General features: G+C 30.5%; 2 protein-coding genes across 4 annotated transcripts in view; one reads left to right on the top strand and one right to left on the bottom strand.

Moving 5' to 3' along the window:
• Positions 1–19,650, top strand: part of LOC127709402 (U3 small nucleolar RNA-associated protein 6 homolog) — a 225,244-nt gene that overhangs the window by 131,617 nt on the left and 73,977 nt on the right. The window lies entirely within an intron of this gene.
• LOC127709410 (uncharacterized) lies at positions 1,014–18,827 on the bottom strand. Of its 3 annotated transcripts, XM_052214938.1 has the most exons (3): positions 18,469–18,827; positions 11,461–11,520; positions 1,014–3,018 (listed from the first exon to the last, which is right to left on the bottom strand). In XM_052214938.1, the coding sequence occupies exon 3, from the start codon at positions 2,927–2,929 to the stop codon at positions 1,922–1,924; it is 1,008 nt and encodes a 335-aa protein (XP_052070898.1). In that variant the 5' UTR covers positions 2,930–3,018; positions 11,461–11,520; positions 18,469–18,827; the 3' UTR covers positions 1,014–1,921. The 3 variants fall into 3 exon arrangements, with proteins under 3 accessions (XP_052070898.1, XP_052070897.1, XP_052070899.1); XM_052214937.1 differs by lacking the exons at positions 11,461–11,520; positions 18,469–18,827 and adding an exon at positions 8,063–8,335; XM_052214939.1 differs by lacking the exons at positions 11,461–11,520; positions 18,469–18,827 and adding an exon at positions 7,795–7,939.

The raw sequence follows: 19,650 nt of genomic DNA, 5'->3' as shown, positions 1-19,650 counted from the left end.
ATTTGGAATAAACCTTCATGTGAACATGCTATACCATGTGATGCCATTTTGTATCCATCACTTACCATCTTCTTACAGAATACTTATAGTGAGGTATCATTAGTGAGAAGTAGCTCACAGTTCACTTCTTTTACAGGCTTATTTTTTGTTCTTAAGCATACAGATGTATTGGGGCAGTTATTTAGTAAAGAAGTCAGCTATACCAAGGGCTGTATGGGCTGTGTTGAAATTTCAATGATTCGTTTAGATTTTGCTTTGTGTTGAAGGCCTCACTGTCACTTTGAGATGAAAAACAGCAATAAAATAGCTGTTCCTGTTGCTTTTGAGTTTTGTCAAGTACCTGAAAGGGATGTCATGAATTGAAACACTGTATCCCCCTTTTGCATCATATACTGTGTATTCATTTATTTTCCAGGGTACCAATTTTTCGTGGATGGATGATAAATTTAATTTTTCATGTGTATTTGATAAAGTGGTTTTGTCAAAGTTTGCATATACATGAAAGCCTATATATAATATGTACTTCGTTGAACATCTAAATTCGTGGTTCACCTATACCCATCGAATCAACGAAAATTAGTATCCCATGAATAGTAAAGAATCCACATCATGTGACACCAACTCTTACTTCTAATTTGAGACAAGAACATAAATAGACAGCAATAGCCAAAGACAAGGTTCCTGACATGGGACATATTTGAGGCAATAACATGAATAGACAGCAATAGACAAAGACAAGATTCCTGACTTGGGACATATTTGAGACAAGAACATAAATAGACAGCAATAGACAAAGACAAGATTCCTGACTTGGGACATATTTGAGACAAGAACATAAATAGACAGCAATAGACAAAGACAAGGTTCCTGACATGGGACAGCACTGTCCTAACTCTTGAAGACTTCTTCCTTCATATTTTCTTTGTTTCTGAAGGTATTTACCAAATTGCTCTGACTTGAATCATGCATCATATTATGCAATTGAAATTAAAGACAGAAAATAAAACAAAAAATTTCAATATTTTAAAATTGTATTGACGAATTGATCATATAAGTCAGGATTTCAAAAATCCTTCTTTTGTAATATACAGATCATACAATATAATATTTCAATGAAAGCCCAATAAAAAATTGTTCTGACAAGAGTTGTCTGTTCCTGACAGTCATTCATTTTGTTTGTCCTTTACATTAAAGGGAATAGTTACTATTGACTACACAAATATCATAGAGACTGAAAGGAAAACTATAGTTTGCTCTCATTCTCCATTCAACTTATTCTCAATAGACATTTTTTGTTTGACAAATGTCTGTATTGCAATATCCTTGAGCTCAGTAAGTTTAGAAAAGTAGATAAATGATATATCCAGGAAAAATCCAACAAGATCAGTTTCATCATTAAATACTTCCAACAATACTTTAGCACTTTTATAATTTACTGGTAAAATATAAATATTCGTATCTGAGATAATATCCATTTCAGAGCAGATTTTTCGATTCAGTTTATTCACATTCTTTCTTAAAAACATAATCCAGCCGCAAAATTACTGTTATGTGAAATGTAAAAATATTATGAGAAAGATAAAATATTTTCTCGTTTTATATCTTGATCCATGTTATGAAAACGACTAATTGGAATGTTCTCTTTTAGTTTCACATGCAATTATCAATGCATAAATATCCTGGACTAAAACACTTGCTCAAACACGCACACACATTATACCTGGCACTACTGTATTCTCAATCGAAATGCAGTTATGTTTTTTAAAAACATAAAAAAATAACTTGTTAATTAACTTATACAATATACACACACCATGCACTATGTAGAAATTTAAATATTCATGTTTCACATGCTAAATTTACATATCTACAATCTCAATCAGAACGGAACACGAACGAAAAAGTAACGAAAGATCCATCGCTACACCACTGAAAATGACATAGCATTGTGCCGTATGTCAATATTAGGTCTGTGGTGTACCATTGCCGTGGTAACAGTTTGTTTGTGTGGATTTGGGAGTGACTGTAATCCGTGGGTGGGAGTTGTTGACATATAAGAACATTTTGATATGCTAGTCAATAATGGTGTCATTTGTACAGGTCCATATTGGTGTTGCGATGAAAACGACACAGGAACAGTAGTGTCACTGGAATGACACATCGGTGGTGGCGGTAGATGGTGCATTGGCATATGATACGAATTCTGGGTAATTGTAGAAATTGGCACTGATTTTAGATCTGTTTCTATTTCGTTCAAGTCTATATCTCTTTGATTGTGTCTGCTGTTGCCATGGTGACGTGGATGAGACGATTTTTTCTTTTGAATTGGATATGAGTGGCGACTAGATTGGATGCGTTTAATTTGTTCACAGTCATTGAGAGAAGCATTTGCAGAGGCGCGTTCTCTCTCACTGCAGATGGGTTTGAATACTGGAGTATCTTTGTCATTTCCTGTGCTGTTTTGTGCACTGTGAATATATTGTCCTGACCGAGAACTACGAAAGCCTGAATCCTCAGAATCTGTGGATGCTTGAGAGATTGGCCGATCACATTCAAACTTGTACTGAGTTTCACTAAGATCAGACATACCGCTATCATGGAATGTATTGTACATGGACTTATTTTCATTTCCTGGTATATCAGGACTGGCATCAAATGCCTCATTGTGTTCTGCATAATCTCCTGAATGACATGACCGATTCGAACTCCAGTATTTTTCACTTTCTATTAATTTGGCACTCTTGTAATCATCTTTTTCCCTCTTTTTCGCAAATTTACGATGAGGGTCATGTTTTTTAGTCATAATCTCTTTGCGGATTCTGTTTTTACGCAGAAAAAATAGAAATATCACAAACAGGACTAATGTTATGATAGCTGGTATAATAATCCCAAGATAGAATAAGAAATGTAACGTCATGCTGCTGGTCATGGTTGATGCATTCTGTGTAATTTTTGTGACGCAATGCCGCCCATATTAAACCTTCGAAATTTTGACTAAACCATCTTGATCGCTTTTGTCTGCAAAAGAAACAAAAATACAACTTGTCATGAAATTTTGTCTTTTAAAATTTGAATAAGAAATATGACATATAATAAAGCATGTTATGCAAGTGTATGATTGATCACAGAACGACAGTTATATGTCTGCATAAAGTTTTAGTACAAGGTTAAGAAATGTAGAGGTAATCTTGAAATTTACATATTTGTATACGGATACTAACAAGCCCATGTAAAACTAAACAATTGTTTAAAATTATATTCTACTTATGGTTTGGTATGATTGATTGATTGATTGATTGGTTTTAACACCACTTTCAACAATTGTTTGGTATGATTGGATGACAGTTGCATTTGATATTTTTAGTTGTCAATTTACTGTAAGAACTTAAAAGGCTTTGCTTTTTACAAAGTTATCAGTTTATGTGAAGAACAAAAAATGTTAAGTATGTCAATTGTTGGAGATGGTATGCTGCTCACTAGATATATTTTGATTGTGTTTTTGGGTTGCTGTATCCTTGGCATATATCCCACATATCTTTTAATTCATATGGAGTTGTGTGGTATGACCTTCTTCAGTCCTTGTTAAAAAAGAATCAACAAAAAGCACAAGTAGGAAAAAAGGCCTGAGGTACCAAATTAGCCAGTTATTGACACATTTCAATAACAGTTATCAGACATGGTCTCAACAATAGTATATTCTCCTCTTTACGCTAATCACATACTTGAATGTATAGTTATGATGTTGAGAGATACTCGGTGAGATGATCGTCAGAAATATATATAAAAAAAGATGTGGATAAAAGATTTGACACGATCGCTGACATGTCGAAGACGAATTATGAAAGGATTAAAGTTGTTATGTCGTGTTTTCTTTTGAATTTTGATGAGGGATTTTTAAGTAGGCTAAGAGAAGATTTGTGTTCACCTATCAAACTGATATTGAAAGAACGTATGAATAATTTTCTGCTTGTTTGGATTTGATTTCATTAATTTAAAATTCAGAATCGTGCAATTTATGGGTTTTGATAACAGAGTTATGGTCCATAATATTTCTGTTATGGAAATGAATATGAATTTTTTCTAACATCTCAATTAATTTTGAAATAGATTAATTTCCGAGATAGCATTCCTTTTAGTGAACATGAAATGGATATCTAAATGCATGAAAATTTCATAGTTATGGTTTTTTCTAGTCCTCACTTGTAATGTTAAGCCTAAATTTATTCAATTCCCCCCTTTTTTTGTTCCTTCACTATCATCCCACAAACATATTTTATTATAAATATTTATTATGAAAACTTAAGAATAATATTTAAATGATATTTGACTATTTTTTGTTGTTTTTTCAAATTAATTTATACTGTGGTCACGACATATTTTGATTTATATCCTTTTTACATGCAATTCTTTTAAAGTTTGAAACATGCAGGGTTAACAAAATGTGCATGGCCTGTGATCATTTTTGTCTGCTTGTGAACTTATTTTTAGCAAAATATTGAAGCATTTTGTTGAATTTATAACAAAAGGACCGGCCATCTGCTTTTGAAACTTGAATCTCCTTCTTCTAATCATTTTTAAAACCTCAACATGCAAGTTATATTTTAAGTATCTGCAACAAAATTAAACAAAATTTAATATCAACTTTATGTAGTGTAAACTTAACCAAATAGAGTTGAGTTTTTTTATTGAGTCTCACAGCATACAGTAAACACATGTGTTTAGCATTCTTCTTGCAAATGTTCGGCTTGATAAATATTTTATCTAGAGCTACCCGAAATATTGAAAATTTGCTCAAGTTAAAAGTCTTAATTCTGGGGTTTACTTCAAATATTCTTCAGGTCCTTCAAAACAATGCTTGACATTTTGTTAATTGATCCCAATATCAAATTAAAATAGTATTATCCAATACATTGCTGTAACAAGAAAAACTTGACAAAGTGTTATGCTTAAAATGGTAAATAAACAATATGTAGGTCAGGTTTGTAATAAAATTAAAAGGAAGATTGATTTTTTTTTTTGTACATATGGAAAATGAATCCCATGAAATTAACATGATTAATGCTTATGTCAAAAAGATATCCTATTTCCAAGGAAACCCAGCTGAGGGCAGAAATTGGATTAAAAAAGCTACGTCCAGTGTAACGACTTTCATAAATGAATTATTTCATAGGCCATTTCACAAAGGAAAAAATTGTTAAACAAATCTATGTGGTTCAGAAAACTGATAAACATTTCATCTTAGCGAAAAATTGATTTAAACCTTCCCAATCTTTTCTTATGTTGTTGGTGTTAAATTACCCAAAATTTATTTTAAAACTGGAGAATTTTTACATTAAAATTTTTACAATTATTAAATGAAGCTGAAATATTGGCTGATGATCTTCTTCAGCATTAAAAAAGGTGATTTGGTACATGGTCGCTGAAGGGGGAATGCACCTTCTCTTCCATGTTTTTTAAAAATGATGATTATACGATATGTTATATACCTATGGGTTTTGTTTATTCTTGCGTGTTTATCTTTCAAGCAGGTGAATCTAACAATTGGGGACATTTTTGTGGTCAATTAAAAATCTCTGGATCAAATTTCAGTTTGGGTATAATTGTTGTCTGCAAATTTAATTAAGAAACCATAGAAATCGGATAATAATTGAAAAAATGATTGTGTCCCTTGTTACTTTTGAGAATTGGCGATAAGTGTTGAAATTATGATTTTTAAAATTGTCATAATTACCAAATTATTGTAATTGAATTTTTTCGTTGAATTATATTATTGTGTGAAAAGATATTGTCAGTGATAATTGAATTTTCAAAATTTTATTGTTGACATGGTGTTTTGTGTCTAGTTAAAATGTCTTGGTGTAAATTTGGCTACAAAAGGTCTTTCATTTTCAGACAAAGATATAAAGAGTTTTAATTAGACTGAAATAATTCATTTTAACTGAAAATATAGATGTCTTAATTGGGTTGAAAGAATTTTTTATTATTTAAAAATTGAATTGTGTACTTTTAAAATGGAACTGCGAACATACAGTAGTTTTAATTGAACAGGATCCAGAATCATACATAAAAGGCAATTTGTCTTATCTTTTTTTTTAATTACCATTGCATTGCACGTTATGCAATTCAATCAGATCTTTTTTTCATTCATAAAGAAGGCATGAAAAAAAAATTAAAATAAGTTGATAATTGTGTAGTTGAATTCCTGAGTGTAAATATTGCGAGCAATGCCACCAAAAATGTGACGTTACAAAAGAATTTGAAATTTCCTATTTTCTATTTTATGAGAAGACAAAACAAAGGGAACAATATTAAGAAACCGCAAGTCTAAGAAAGAAAGAAAGAAAGACAACAACAGGAACAAAAGAAAATAAGACAAACATTTGTTAATTTGTATTGATAGGATCTGTGATGGTATCACATCAGCGGTAGACTTGTTTAAAAATATTGGTTCTTTAACATGTCTTGGAAATTATATCTGGCTGGTATAAGTTTGATTAGGTAACTTGAGAAAAGTACCAACGACTAGAATGTATAAATCTTAAGAAATAGACAATTAATGTAATACACAAGCTATTTAAAACATATGTAAACGTGGAAATTAAGTGATCAAGTCAACCATATACTGAATTGGTTAGTGGTAACTTTAACATTCAAAGAAAGAATTTAAACACATTAATTAGTAATTTTTAGTAATATCAATTTATTGAATTTTAACAGATCCATGTTTTGAATAACACTTCATGCTTTGTGGTTTCTTAAAGTTTGGATGTGAATTTAGACCTTACAATATCTTACACAAATAAACTGACTTGATTTCTAAGGGATACAAAGCAAAAGCCGACTTTTTCTAAATGGGCCAAATTAAACAATTTTCTCGTATTTGTACAACTTATTTTCTTAAAATTGTTTCCACCATAAAATACCACAATTTGTTAGCATTTTCTTCCAGTGAATTGTGGACAAGAATATAAAAGAAAAATTGATTGTTGGTATTTCGGTATGATTTTTTAATGGCGTAATTCAAACCTAACCAAGCTGTGATTATTTTCTGAATGTTTATGGCCAGTGAGCAAGGCTGCTTTATGATATAATGTGCGCTACTATTATAAAGAATATGTGGTCTCATTATTTTCACGCTGGGAAGTAATAAATTTATAAATATGCCTTACAAAAAACGCACAATGAAATTCATTATTTGAATGAAATCTGTCGTGATCATTTTATTCTATCAATTTTGACGATGATTTTACTTAATGCGGTTGACGTTTCTATTAAATACATTCTGACACTCATTTTCTGAACGGTTTTATGTAAAAATTTAAATTAAAAAGATATTAGATTTGAGTAGATTCATCAGTTTTTAAAGCCTTAAAAAAATTTTAGACAGAAAATTGGGAAGCCAGACTATTACTCCAATGGCGCTGCACTCCTGAATTATTTCCCCTTATGATTCTTCAAAAATTTGGGACAAGGAGATTTTCTTTTTTGCAATTATGAATTTAATATTATAGAAAAAGTATACACACTGATGTTATTTTTACATATTTGGATATAAATGAATCATCGATGATTACTGAATTTTAATCCTGTATGATATAAAATGAAAAATAAAAACTTATTGAAGATTTCTTTAAAAAATTTGAGTTTGAGAATTTTTTTTTACCTGTAACGGTAACAATCATGGAATGTTTCTATCATGAAATTACAGATTTGATATCATGATCATTCCTGTTGTAATATTTTGTGCGATCCAAACAAAAAACAGCAAATTCTTAAAATATTTTGTTCACCAACCTGTTGAATGAAATGTACGTATCCTTTTCAGAGACCACCAAGATATAAGTAAAATTACTAGAATATCAATTTACAACATTATTGTTTTAAATATTGTTGACAAAAGGCTCAAGTCTCCAAATTGAAAGATCACGTCCATTTAACATACTTTATCCGATGATCAGAGACACCCTAAATTTTAACGTAAAGGTGCAAAAAGACATCAGGACAATGAAATTCCACCTGTATTCAAACATCATTTACCTGTCAAAATTCAATTAGATCTTACCTGTTCATTCAAATTTATTTATTCCTACAAAAATTTTTTCACTAATTTCCCATAATGTTGAAAAAGTTTTAATCCAAAGGATAAGTGTTTTAATCTGTACGATTTTATTAAGTTTAACTTAGTCCATGTGGCGGAGATTACAATGTTATGTGTAACACTCTCGGTATTAACGGCCAGGTATCAGAGAAAACGATCTGTCTTCTGTATACCTTTACATGATATGGTTGAAAGGTCATCAATGGTGTTGTAGTCGTCTCGGCAGTCGAATCGGTTTACCTGTATTTACATTACTATTCATCTATTTTACCCTCTCATATTAAAAACACAGTTCAATACTTCTGACAGTTTAACAGACGTTTTTTTTTGTTTGTGATTTTGTTATCACAACCTTATTTCTATACATGGTATATATACACAAGATTATACCTGAACTTATAAGAGATAAAACTTACAAGGTTTCATCAGACTAAAGTCTTAATATTTTTCTAATTAAGTAAATGTTGGCTTTAATAAGTCTTTTTTTTTTAAGTTCAAAATAAATGATCGGAATATGATTTAGTGAAAAATCTGAACTCACTTCTGGTTGAAACACTCAAGTTCCTGTGCTTGTCAAATATTTGTCAGAAAATCTTGGTCTAACATAAAGTCCCTTAGAAAGATCATGTGACAACTCATTTATTAGTCCCAGAGAATGGTAACGAGACAATTCATTGAGCTAAAAAGTCCTTAAGTTGTCAAAACGATCAGTATTTAAAAAAAAATGTACTTATATAAAAGTAATTAATAGGAATCATGAATAATATCTTCTAAAAACAATGAAATAGACAACTCAACTGAGAACTCAACGCTTGTCAAAACATTCACCTAATTATCACCTATTAAAATTATAAATAAAAATCATAAGTTATATAGATCATATTTCCATGTATACAATCACAGCCTAAGGCTCAAATCAAAACTTTGACCTCATTAATTTCTACCTGTTATCAAATTATCATTAGTTGATTACCCTCAGGTGAAACATACATTTAATATTACTTTGCCAAATTTTGATAGTAAGAGATAAAAAAAAATCCAGTCATAAATATTTTTCTAGAGATGAATATATTATTAGAGGATTATAATTTGGGACAGACATATATTTTGATAGTGAATGACCATTTATTAGTATTGATTTTTTCTCAATATTGACCAAGTCTACAACCCCATTCAATGTTGACCAAGTCTACACCACCATTCTAAGAGCTTTTGACACATTTCTACGTTAATGTAAAAACAACAAAAGAAAACTTTCTTTGAAATCAATTATGAGCTTCAATGTAAAAGATATTTTAGTTTATTTATCCCAGTTTTGTCCATTTAAACATATGTTCAGTTTCACCTTGATATCAACGAGGTGTTGATTTCGCTGTGTTTATTCTGTAACCGGTGTACATTGGCTTTTTTCAAATATTTTGATAAGGTCCATTTAGAACAAATTTTCGGCTTTACTTTACCAACAAAAGACTTTGGTATTTCGATTATCCGCTGTTATGTGTAACCTGGGAAAAACACACATAAATCTTTTTCGTCATTTAAAATTGATGTCGTTTTCAATTTTAATCGATTTATACCTTTGTTTGTTTTTGACTTGTGTTCGATACTTTCAGTCTTTATTTTCCCAATCATCAAATAATTGATATATGTTTGAGTGTTCGGAAATAATATACGGTAAACTATTTGTTCACAAATAGATAAATTTGACTTCTATGGGACACGTTGTTTGGCATTCGTTAATAAATAGGAATATACACCAGACTTTGTAAATATCCAAATTGAATTATATCAGTTCTTTTGTCTAGTAAGAAAATTCCCTTAAGTTTCTTTTGGTCTGCACAAAAAATGCATTTGGAAAAATTAAAAGTTTAATGATGTTTCAATATTTTTTTTTTAGGTTAAAAGCTTTATGTAATGAACATTATTTTTTATTTTATTTTATAATATATTGTGACTAAACTTATTTAGAAAAAAAGGAATTGTCTCATTGGCAATAATACATGTACTTGAATCATCTCCTTTTTTATAGGTAACTTTTTGTAATGAAAGTTCTATACAACATTTAGCATTTGTCACATTTTCATTAAAAACATAGAATTGAAATCTATAAATACTATTTTGCAAACACAGCGATGAAAATTATTGATGATCAATTTCTTGTAAATTTATATAAACAAATGAAAAAAAGCTCTTTTATTTTTGTGAAGAAAGAAGTGCTTAAAACATGTGCTTCAGTGTGTTTTTAAAAATGAATAGCAATTTTAAATTTATTGGGACAACTAAAAGGTGTGGAAGCAGAAAAAAATGTGCCTTTCTGGTAGTTCAAAAGCACAAAATGTTTGATCGATTTTGCTGATTTCAACAGATGAAATTGACCTGAAAAGGACAACTTAAATTCTGGTGTTTGTTTCATTGACCTTTGACTTCTTGACAGCTGCGATCATAATCCGATCAGTTCAATACATCTGCATTATTGCCCTTGTTTTGAAAAATAATAATGAACATCCGTAAATTCTCGATTGAGCGAACAATGAAAAGACCAAATGATCGATAATTTGCCATGTTAGGGGAAACCAAGCTACCCTTCAATTACCAGTAATAATTTTGGGATTAAGATGTATCATGGTCGTTGAGGCGATTGCAGGGTATTATTTTGTTCCAGACATGAGTCTATAATTAGTACAGGGAGGTTACCATGTTTTGAAGGTTAACTGATAATTAGGGTGAAAATAAAATTCAACAGGTTTCTGGATCACAACAGTGACCCTATTGAAAATGTCTGGTTTTATTTTCTTCTTTTCTAATGATGTGAAAAAAGGGGGTAAAAACATATGTTTATTTAAATTGCTTTTTTAACTTGTAGATGTAATTTATCTTTAAAAAATAAAATGAATTGATAATTGTTTAAATGCATATGAATAGCCTTTCAGAAGAACATAAATGAAATGAAACATTAACCCAACAACACAAGCAAAATTAAAAGTATAAATAGAGGTCAATTAATTTTTCATAGAATAAAAAAAAAAACAGAAACGTTGGAAAGTATTTGGTTAATCAAATAAATTTTAGGTTTTTTCCTCTCTGAGACAAGATGCAAACTCTATCACAAGGTTTGTTCATCTTGTTGTTTTTCCAATTGAAATCAAGAAAAGTTTTTTAGTTGGTTATAGTAGATGGACATTTTTTTCTAAAACAATAAACTTTACCCATTACAATTTTTCAGGGATTTTTTTCATTGTTGGAAATTCACAGTGCCCACTGGCCCTAGCACCTTTAATTTGGTGCTTTTAGAAATTAAGACGGTTTAATTACTTGAAGATAAAAAAAAAGTTTGCACTCATAGAGTTTTACAGAATACCTACCATTGCTAAAATGATTTTACTTTTTCTTAGGCAGAGAATGTTGTATTATGTGTAGCAGACCTGAAACAGAAAAATATAGAATAAACATGTGTTACTGATTTCTGTGCACATGACAAAAAAATAATGTTATCATATTATATATATAGTTACTGTAAAGTATTTTCTTTTTTGTCTAGATTAAATTTTGGGATTTTAAAGAACCCAACTGTTAACCTGTTCAAGACATGTTTTTATTTCAACTTTTTCTTGTTCTTGACTCTATGATCTTCCTTTAATATAAAATTTATGCAAAGGAATATTTTTTCATGATTTTGTCTTTATACTGAAATTAGCGAAAATAAACCCCTCATGTAAATTTCCAATTTTAAAGTACATTTATATTGATGGGTTGCTGTTTTATTGAGATATACATCCAACCTCTTTTTATAATATTGTTAAAATCGGTTTAGGGATCACAGTTGAAAACTTTCTAATTTGCCTATAATTCCAGTAATCTTTTGCCTTTGAAGCTGCATGATTAATAAATAAGTTGATAAACGATAATGTACAATTTTTAGATTAAGAGTAAAAATCTGAGTGTCACAATGTTTAAAAAACAAATTTCCTAACTCCCAAGTCAATTTCATAACCTTGTAGATCATTTAAGCTACTTAGGGCAGTTAAGAAATAATTAATGCTTAACATAATAATCCTTTTATCAGTACAGGAAAGGGGTCTGAATATGATTTCAAAATTAACTGTTTTTACAATAATTTCCAAATTTGAGATAATGACGGCTGTGATTTTTTATCTCTAAGATATTGACAGGCATTATCAATTTTTAACAGACAGAAATATTTCTTGCCTGCCGTATCAATAATCCTTCGCGAGTTGTATTATTTGTCTTCGGCCGGTAATATAGATAGCCCCCTGCGTCTAACGACCATGGTTATGAGTTCAAAGTATTTGTACCTGGTTTTTATCTAAATAAGGTGGCCATTATCTCGTTTAAGTACGATATCGTTTACAGTGACCCTAAACAATACAAACCTACTTATCTCATCAGATATCCGAAGCCGTGTATTGTTCCTAATCTCATAAATTCCATTATTCAGAGAATAAGTAAATATTTATGAATGGTCAACGGTCCATTGTACCAACGGAAGCAATTAGAGTAATTTTCTCATTCTCATCGGGGTAACTCTCAAGTATAGTGTTTGAATAAGGTCTCCATTTTATCATTAAATTATTTCTCTAATTTGATTGTAAGATTTTAAAAGCACACTTTAATACTCACTTTGGTAATATTGAAGTATCCTTTTTGGCCTTTATCGGAATGATACTATTGGCAGTATTTACTCATATATATTTACAAGTATCCCATGAATGTTTTATTACAGATTTCTGTAGTTTATGGACTAGTTTATTTACTGATCTAATAGATATTGTACTAATACTAGATATAATAAGCCCAAGGCTTGTTAACGTTTTGACATGTGGGCTTTGTACAGTATTAATAATAAATGTTTGTGTGCTAATAAGTAAGAAATGAACAATCAGTTAGGGTAAATGTCCATATGTTTATTTCACACCTATTGTGATCTTACGTAACACATGTAATTGTACTTTGCCTCCCTAAACAGATTTTTTGTCACCGTAACTTCCTTGAAATTGATTGTTCCCTCTAGAAATCATTTGTCTTCGATTCCTAGGGAAGAATTAACAGATTAATGTTATGAAAATTTGTTTCAAAGGGATTCATTTATAGATTACCTGGTAGTGTAAAATTAGTTATCATAATTAAAAAAATAAGAGAAAATTAGATTTTGTATTCCATGATTAAGGTTAATTCATAATTAATGGGGTTTTTTTTATCTTAGCAATTCATCTTGCTAATGACTCTGTTTTAATGGGGTTTTCTGATTAAAGTAATTTCTAAACAAACTTATAAGTCAATTCTGAGTTTTCTTTTTTCTAACCTCTTCTAATGTATTTTCCCTAATAAGATTGGGCATGAGATTCCTCAGATAACAGTATTTTTTTATCAACAACAAAAAATTCCACTGTCCTTAAGATCAAATTGGACCTTATATAATGCTGGCCCTTATTTAACATAAAGGGGGAAAATACCAAAGGTTCAAACTTCAACCACATGTAGACAAAAGACAGACAACAACATGGATCGAAGAAAAAAACTGAGTCAAAAGAGATAAACAACAGTTCACAAAACACAGTAACATTACATGTAAAACTAAAGATGAAGCAACATAAAAAGCCACTACAAACCGTGATGAACTCAGGTGCAACAGCATTTATAAAAAAACAACAACAAAACAACAAAATAAACCAATCAAAATATGTCACTGGCTTGAAAGTCCATTTTGACCGTTATAATGCTGGCCCTTTTACAAAGTAGTATATGAATAACTTGATATTATTTTTATGTTTTTATGAGATTTCCTATCAGTTTTGACTAATGTGATATAAAATTGAAATGGAAACGGGGAATCATGTCAAAGAGACAACCACACGACCAAAGAACAGAAAACAGCCCAAGGCCACCAATGGGTCTTCAACACAGCGAGAAAATCCCGTACCAGGAGGTGGCTTCAGATATGTCTGTTTGTACTTATCTTTCTGTGTATAGATGTTATGTTTATTAGTATTGCTTTATTTGGTTCAGTATAATCCTCAAATTTTCTTTTTCTCAAACCACCCTGACCCTTATACAGCATAATACCTATATATTAAAGGTACATGTATCAGAATATGATTTTGATTTTTTTAAGTATAGATATGATTATAAAATACTTTTGGTCTCATAAAAAGTTTCCTATAAATCAGAGGGGTGTGGAGTGTAACAGAGATTATAATCATAGTTTATTATTATTATTTGGTATATAGTCCCTTTACAATGAAAGTTTGTGTGAGACGGATGGTTACTACAAAGGTCCACTTGCAATGTAATGTTTTACGATGATAAAAATGTAATATTTTAAATCTAACTAGCAGCATGAGGTCATCATATTTACTGTCCGCCAAGAAAATGTTTATGAAAGACTCAATTGAATAATGATTATACTACTCAGGTTTCATCAAAAGACTTTTGTGTCCTTCCTTAGCCATAAACTATCTTTAATGTTCACCTCTAAAAAAAGAGAAATGGATTCAAATTAAAAGGTTCAGCTATCACAAACTGATGTCTTGCAGTTTCACACTGCAATATATATCTTATAACCCTAGGTCAAAGAAATTACAACATTGTAAATAGGACAGAGGGCCATTTTTGATTTTTTTTTTTTTTTTTTTGTAGTTTCAAGAAGGCTGTATAAAAGTGTCTTTTCCCTTTCATTTTCCACAAAAAGTGCTAAATTTAATAACTTGGGCTTTTAATTGTCAACTTTTTAAGGGCTGTTTTCATAATATTAATATGGCCCGGAATTGGGTCTTTTCATTTCTAAATTTTTGCAGATTGTACAGGCAATTCTTTAAAGTATTATTCTAGAATACCCCTAAAAAGTAAGGAAAAAAGAAGGCTTTTCTCCACATATTCTGGAGAGTACTTTAACATCCAAGGAGGCATCTTTGGACAACTTTGTAAAGGGAAGTAACTGTTTAACAAAAATGAAAAAAGGAGTCAATGAATTTAAACATGTTAGCTTACACACATGATCAGTATTTACTGAATCATTCCTCTCTCAAACTTGACAAGGTTAGAAATACTGGTTCATTTATTATTCCTCTCTCAAACTTGACAAGGTTAGAAATACTGGTTCATTTATTATTCCTCTCTCAAACTTGACAAGGTTAGAAATACTGGTTCATTTATTATTCCTCTCTCAAATTGACAAGGTTAGAAATACTGGTTCATTTATTATTCCTCTCTCAAACTTGACAAGGTTAGAAATACTGGTTCATTTTTTATTCCTCTCTCAAACTAGACAAGGTTAGAAATACTGGTTCATTTTTTATGGGATCCTTTTGATGGTTAATGGATTTTAATTTCATTACCTCTGGAAAATAAAAAGATAAGTTGTATAATCAAATCGTGGAGGTATTTGATTGAGCTCTGTAGCGCTTACTTGGCTTAATTTGATTTTATTATACAATAAGAGATAGCACTTTATTGAAGATAAGTTGTTTAGGTATACTAACGATGCATGGTTGATATTTTTACAAGATATTGGTGTCACATGGAAACAGTTAGTGTAGCTTTTTTGTGGTGTGTTTGAAGAATAGAAGATGCTCCTACTTGAGAATCTACATATTTGATACCTTGGCATTCCAGTGATTCAGTAACAAGATGGGATAATCAATGTTTTAAAATAACTGATAAAGGAGGGGGGGTAGTGTTCATTTCATACCACCTTGTTTAAATTAACAATACAGTACAGACATATGTTTTTTCATAAGATAAGTTAAATGGTTATAGTGGGGAAAATGAAACCCATAAAGTGAATTCTGATTATTTAGTGTGGTTGAATAAAATAATTTCAATGTTGACCTTACTTACACAAGTCCAAGATTTTGACCTCATAGATTTCTGATAGACCCTATTAAAAATTACCTTTGAAAATCTCCACAAAGAATAAGGAACAAATTTGTAAAAGATATTTAGGGAGAGGAGAAGTAACTACATGCATAAACTTCTTTCTAAATGAATTATTTAATACTTTTATAAACTCAATGCATTGATTTTAAGTATAAGGATTGAACAAAAATATATCTTAAGGCCATACAGAAATGTGTACTTCCTACCTCTGTTATGATAAGTTCGGTGAAAAAGTCGTGTCCTAAACCCAGCCCCGGGTGTTATCAATGTGTGATCAGATATTCCTTCAGATATAAACAAGTTTGTATTGTTATTAAAATAAAATTTAAAGAAATCGTTGATCTGGAATTAAAATTATATTTATTTAAGAATTGTTGAATAAGTCTGTTTAAAGAAAGAAGAAATTTTATTACATTTTAACACGTCTTTGATAGCTACCCACCCTAAGGGAAATATATGTCCTTTTATGAGTGTTATGTAATATGTAAAAGATGTAATTTTCACCTTTCATGTAATAAACCATTTTTGAGGGTGACATCAGGGGAGTGTTAATTGTCTTTAATTGATGCCTTTAACTTGGAATTCTTTTGAAGTATATTGACTCAGTAGTGAAAATTGGAATTGTCAAACTATTGTTTTTTTTTATTGTGGACGAAATTGCATTCAGCTTGCTTTTTTTGATTTTTTAATTGGTCATTGAAAAATATTTTATTTTTTTATTATTTTTTTTATTGTGAAAACCAATCAATTGTTTTATACTGGAGGAAAAAATGAAAACACAGAAGCTGAGGAATAACAAATATTAGTAAATGACTGAACAAATAAAGTAAATAAAGTGATTGTCAGAAAAAGTTGTCAGTTATAATGGTTTCTAGTAAACATCCATCTGAGCGTTGTGGATTTTTTAGTTCTATCAATGATTTAGGTTCCAGTGTAAAACTTTGCTCATTAAAGACCAATAAATGAATATTGAAACAATAAACACTCTTGCAATGTACATAGAATGTTAGATTGCCTCATCTTGGGGAAAAAAAACTGAAAACAAAAAGGAACCCAAAAGATTAAAAAAGGGTCAGCTGTCATTTGAATAATAGGAAATAGGTCTCAATTCTTTTTACACACACCAACATGTAATCCTTGTGTGAATGAAAGGAGAATTGTTGTCCACATCAATGACACAGCAACAGAACAACACAAAAAGACATTTCCTTGCTTGTCTCTGCTCTGATTAGAGTTAATCAGTTTTTATAGATATAAAAGAAAAACAAAGTGTATGGGTTATCCTGATCCATGACATAAAATCAGTACATGGACAGCAAAAAAACTCAAAAAGGAGAGGAACAGTGCTTTTATTGCTGTTCTTCATCCTCAAAGTCACTGTGAGCATAATAAAAGCCTTTTTTCCATATTGACATTTGAAGTCAACCCCACCCCCCCCCCTCTTTTCAAAAGTTTCTTGTCCCTCATGATAGGGAATACTGTACACTTTTGATAATTTCAAAAATCGGAAGGAATTTTAAATTACAGAATTTTGAATTCTATTTCTGTAATGAACTTTGGTGTGTCTGACCCCATTTGATCACCCTGGTTGATGGAATATGGCAATTACCCAGATAGGGGGAGCGTCCGTTCAATGGAAATCATTCCAAACAAAATACTAAAGTGAGCCTGACTTCGTAGTTTTAAAATCTTCAAATGACATTTATCTTGTTATATTTCATCTTTTAAACACATTATGGAATAAATCTATTTAGTTGATATCTATTTGGTTATTTTGAATAAAGGAAATTAAGTAATTCAGTGTTTGTCAATTAATCATAACAACATCTCAGATATCCTGCTGTTGGTGTCATTTAGAGTAGTCTCAAATTTCACAAAATGTTCACTGACATTGAATTGTTGTATCAGGGGCAGATCCAGCCATTTTTAAAAGGAAGGGGGGGGTTCCAACCATATGTCCCCATTCAACAGCATTGATCGTCCAAAAAAAAGAGGGGTTTCAACCCCTGTAACCCCCCACCGGAGCCGCCACTGTGTATAAAACCCAATATGATAAAATAAAAAAATATTTCTTTGATTTGTTTCTGACCGACATTTGGTCCAATACTTAGGTCATTTATATGTTTGCGATATCCCAAGCAGGCCTTCTTTCTCGGTAAGCCAAACAGATTACAAATTATTTTAATATTTTAGACTGTCATGTAAAATACATTTAGGGCAGAGAAACATGTCCTCTAGGAGATAATGTGTTTTTTGACAGTTTTACGAGGTCTGGGTTTAACCACCTGTGCAAGGTGAGATGCAAATATTATTCTTATTTAATAATACAATGATTTATAAATTATATTTATGATATCATATAATAATTTAAAAGTCATTAGCAACTTAAATTGTGCAGAACTATTTTGTACAGTCAAATTGACAAGGAAAGAAATGTAAGCTATAATTTTGTCATTTGAAATTTTCTTCTTTCTTACCTGTAATTTTTAAATGCTTAGATCATAAAAATATTAAGAAATTGACATGGCAATACACATCCCAAAGTCACAGTACAAGATGTAATCCATTAACTATGACAGCCTGCTAATCATTCAATCGTAAGGTAAATTAAATCCATATACCAAATACACAGTATATATTTATCACAAAACTCTCAAGTATTGATTTAATTAAGTCAGTATTTTTTTTCCAGTAAAGTATTCAAACATTCAGGTGACTTTCGCTTCTGTGTATGATCATGGAATATTTGAATTCTTTTAAGCTTTAAGGTGAAGAGATGAATAGCTTGTCCTGAAGACTAAATAATTGTAGTCAGTGAACTATAGTCCTTCACAACTATTCACTTTTTTTTCAATAACTGTGATTACACTGTGTGTCACTCAAAACCACAAGCTCCGCCCCTATACTCATCACAGCCAATCAAGTGTGTCTAATTACTTACCTGTGTGAAATCTGTTTGATCAGAGTGACTTTGATCTTTACAATAAATTAGAACCATGTCAATAAAAGCAACTTATTGAGAAAATGGAACATTAATATATGATAATGGATTTGTAGATAGAACTTTTATACAAGTAGTACTGTATTGATTTGACACCTGCAGAAAGTTATATCAAAATATAACAGTACATTTAATTAGTTTTTTTTTTTTTTTTAAATTTATGGATTTATTTCAGTAATGAATTTGCATAGGATATAATTTATTAATCTTGATATAAATAAATATTATTTCTAAATGAAGCACTGCAGTTTTTTAAGAAATACATTTTTGGTATATAGTTATATATAAAGTAATCTAAATCTACTTATGAATTTACCAGATTCTTGGCAAATAGTATCTTCTCCAATGTACTAGAGTCTTTTGGTAGGATGCTCAGTGTCATCCTTAGGTATATAGACGGTGAGGTCATGAGTTTGATATTATGCCTGCAGTCATTAAATGGAAGAATGATAGTTGCGGCTTCTACACATAGTATTTTAGAGTTAGTTCTGAGACCAACAGATGTATTCATTTTATAAATCACAATTAAGAGCAAGGACTAGTTGCAAAGATACCAAATAAAAGTGTCTGCTGGGTTGACTGACAAATAAAATTCTCCCTATGCAGGAATTTTATAGTGTAAAGCTTCCATATATTTAGTAAAATCTGGCTAAAGGGT

Source organism: Mytilus californianus, unplaced genomic scaffold (assembly GCF_021869535.1).
Source record: "Mytilus californianus isolate M0D057914Y unplaced genomic scaffold, xbMytCali1.0.p SCAF_7, whole genome shotgun sequence".
In the NCBI taxonomy this organism is placed as follows: domain Eukaryota; kingdom Metazoa; phylum Mollusca; class Bivalvia; order Mytilida; family Mytilidae; genus Mytilus; species Mytilus californianus.
The sequence above is the reverse complement of the archived record's forward strand: the minus strand, read 5'-3'. Positions and strand labels throughout refer to the sequence as shown.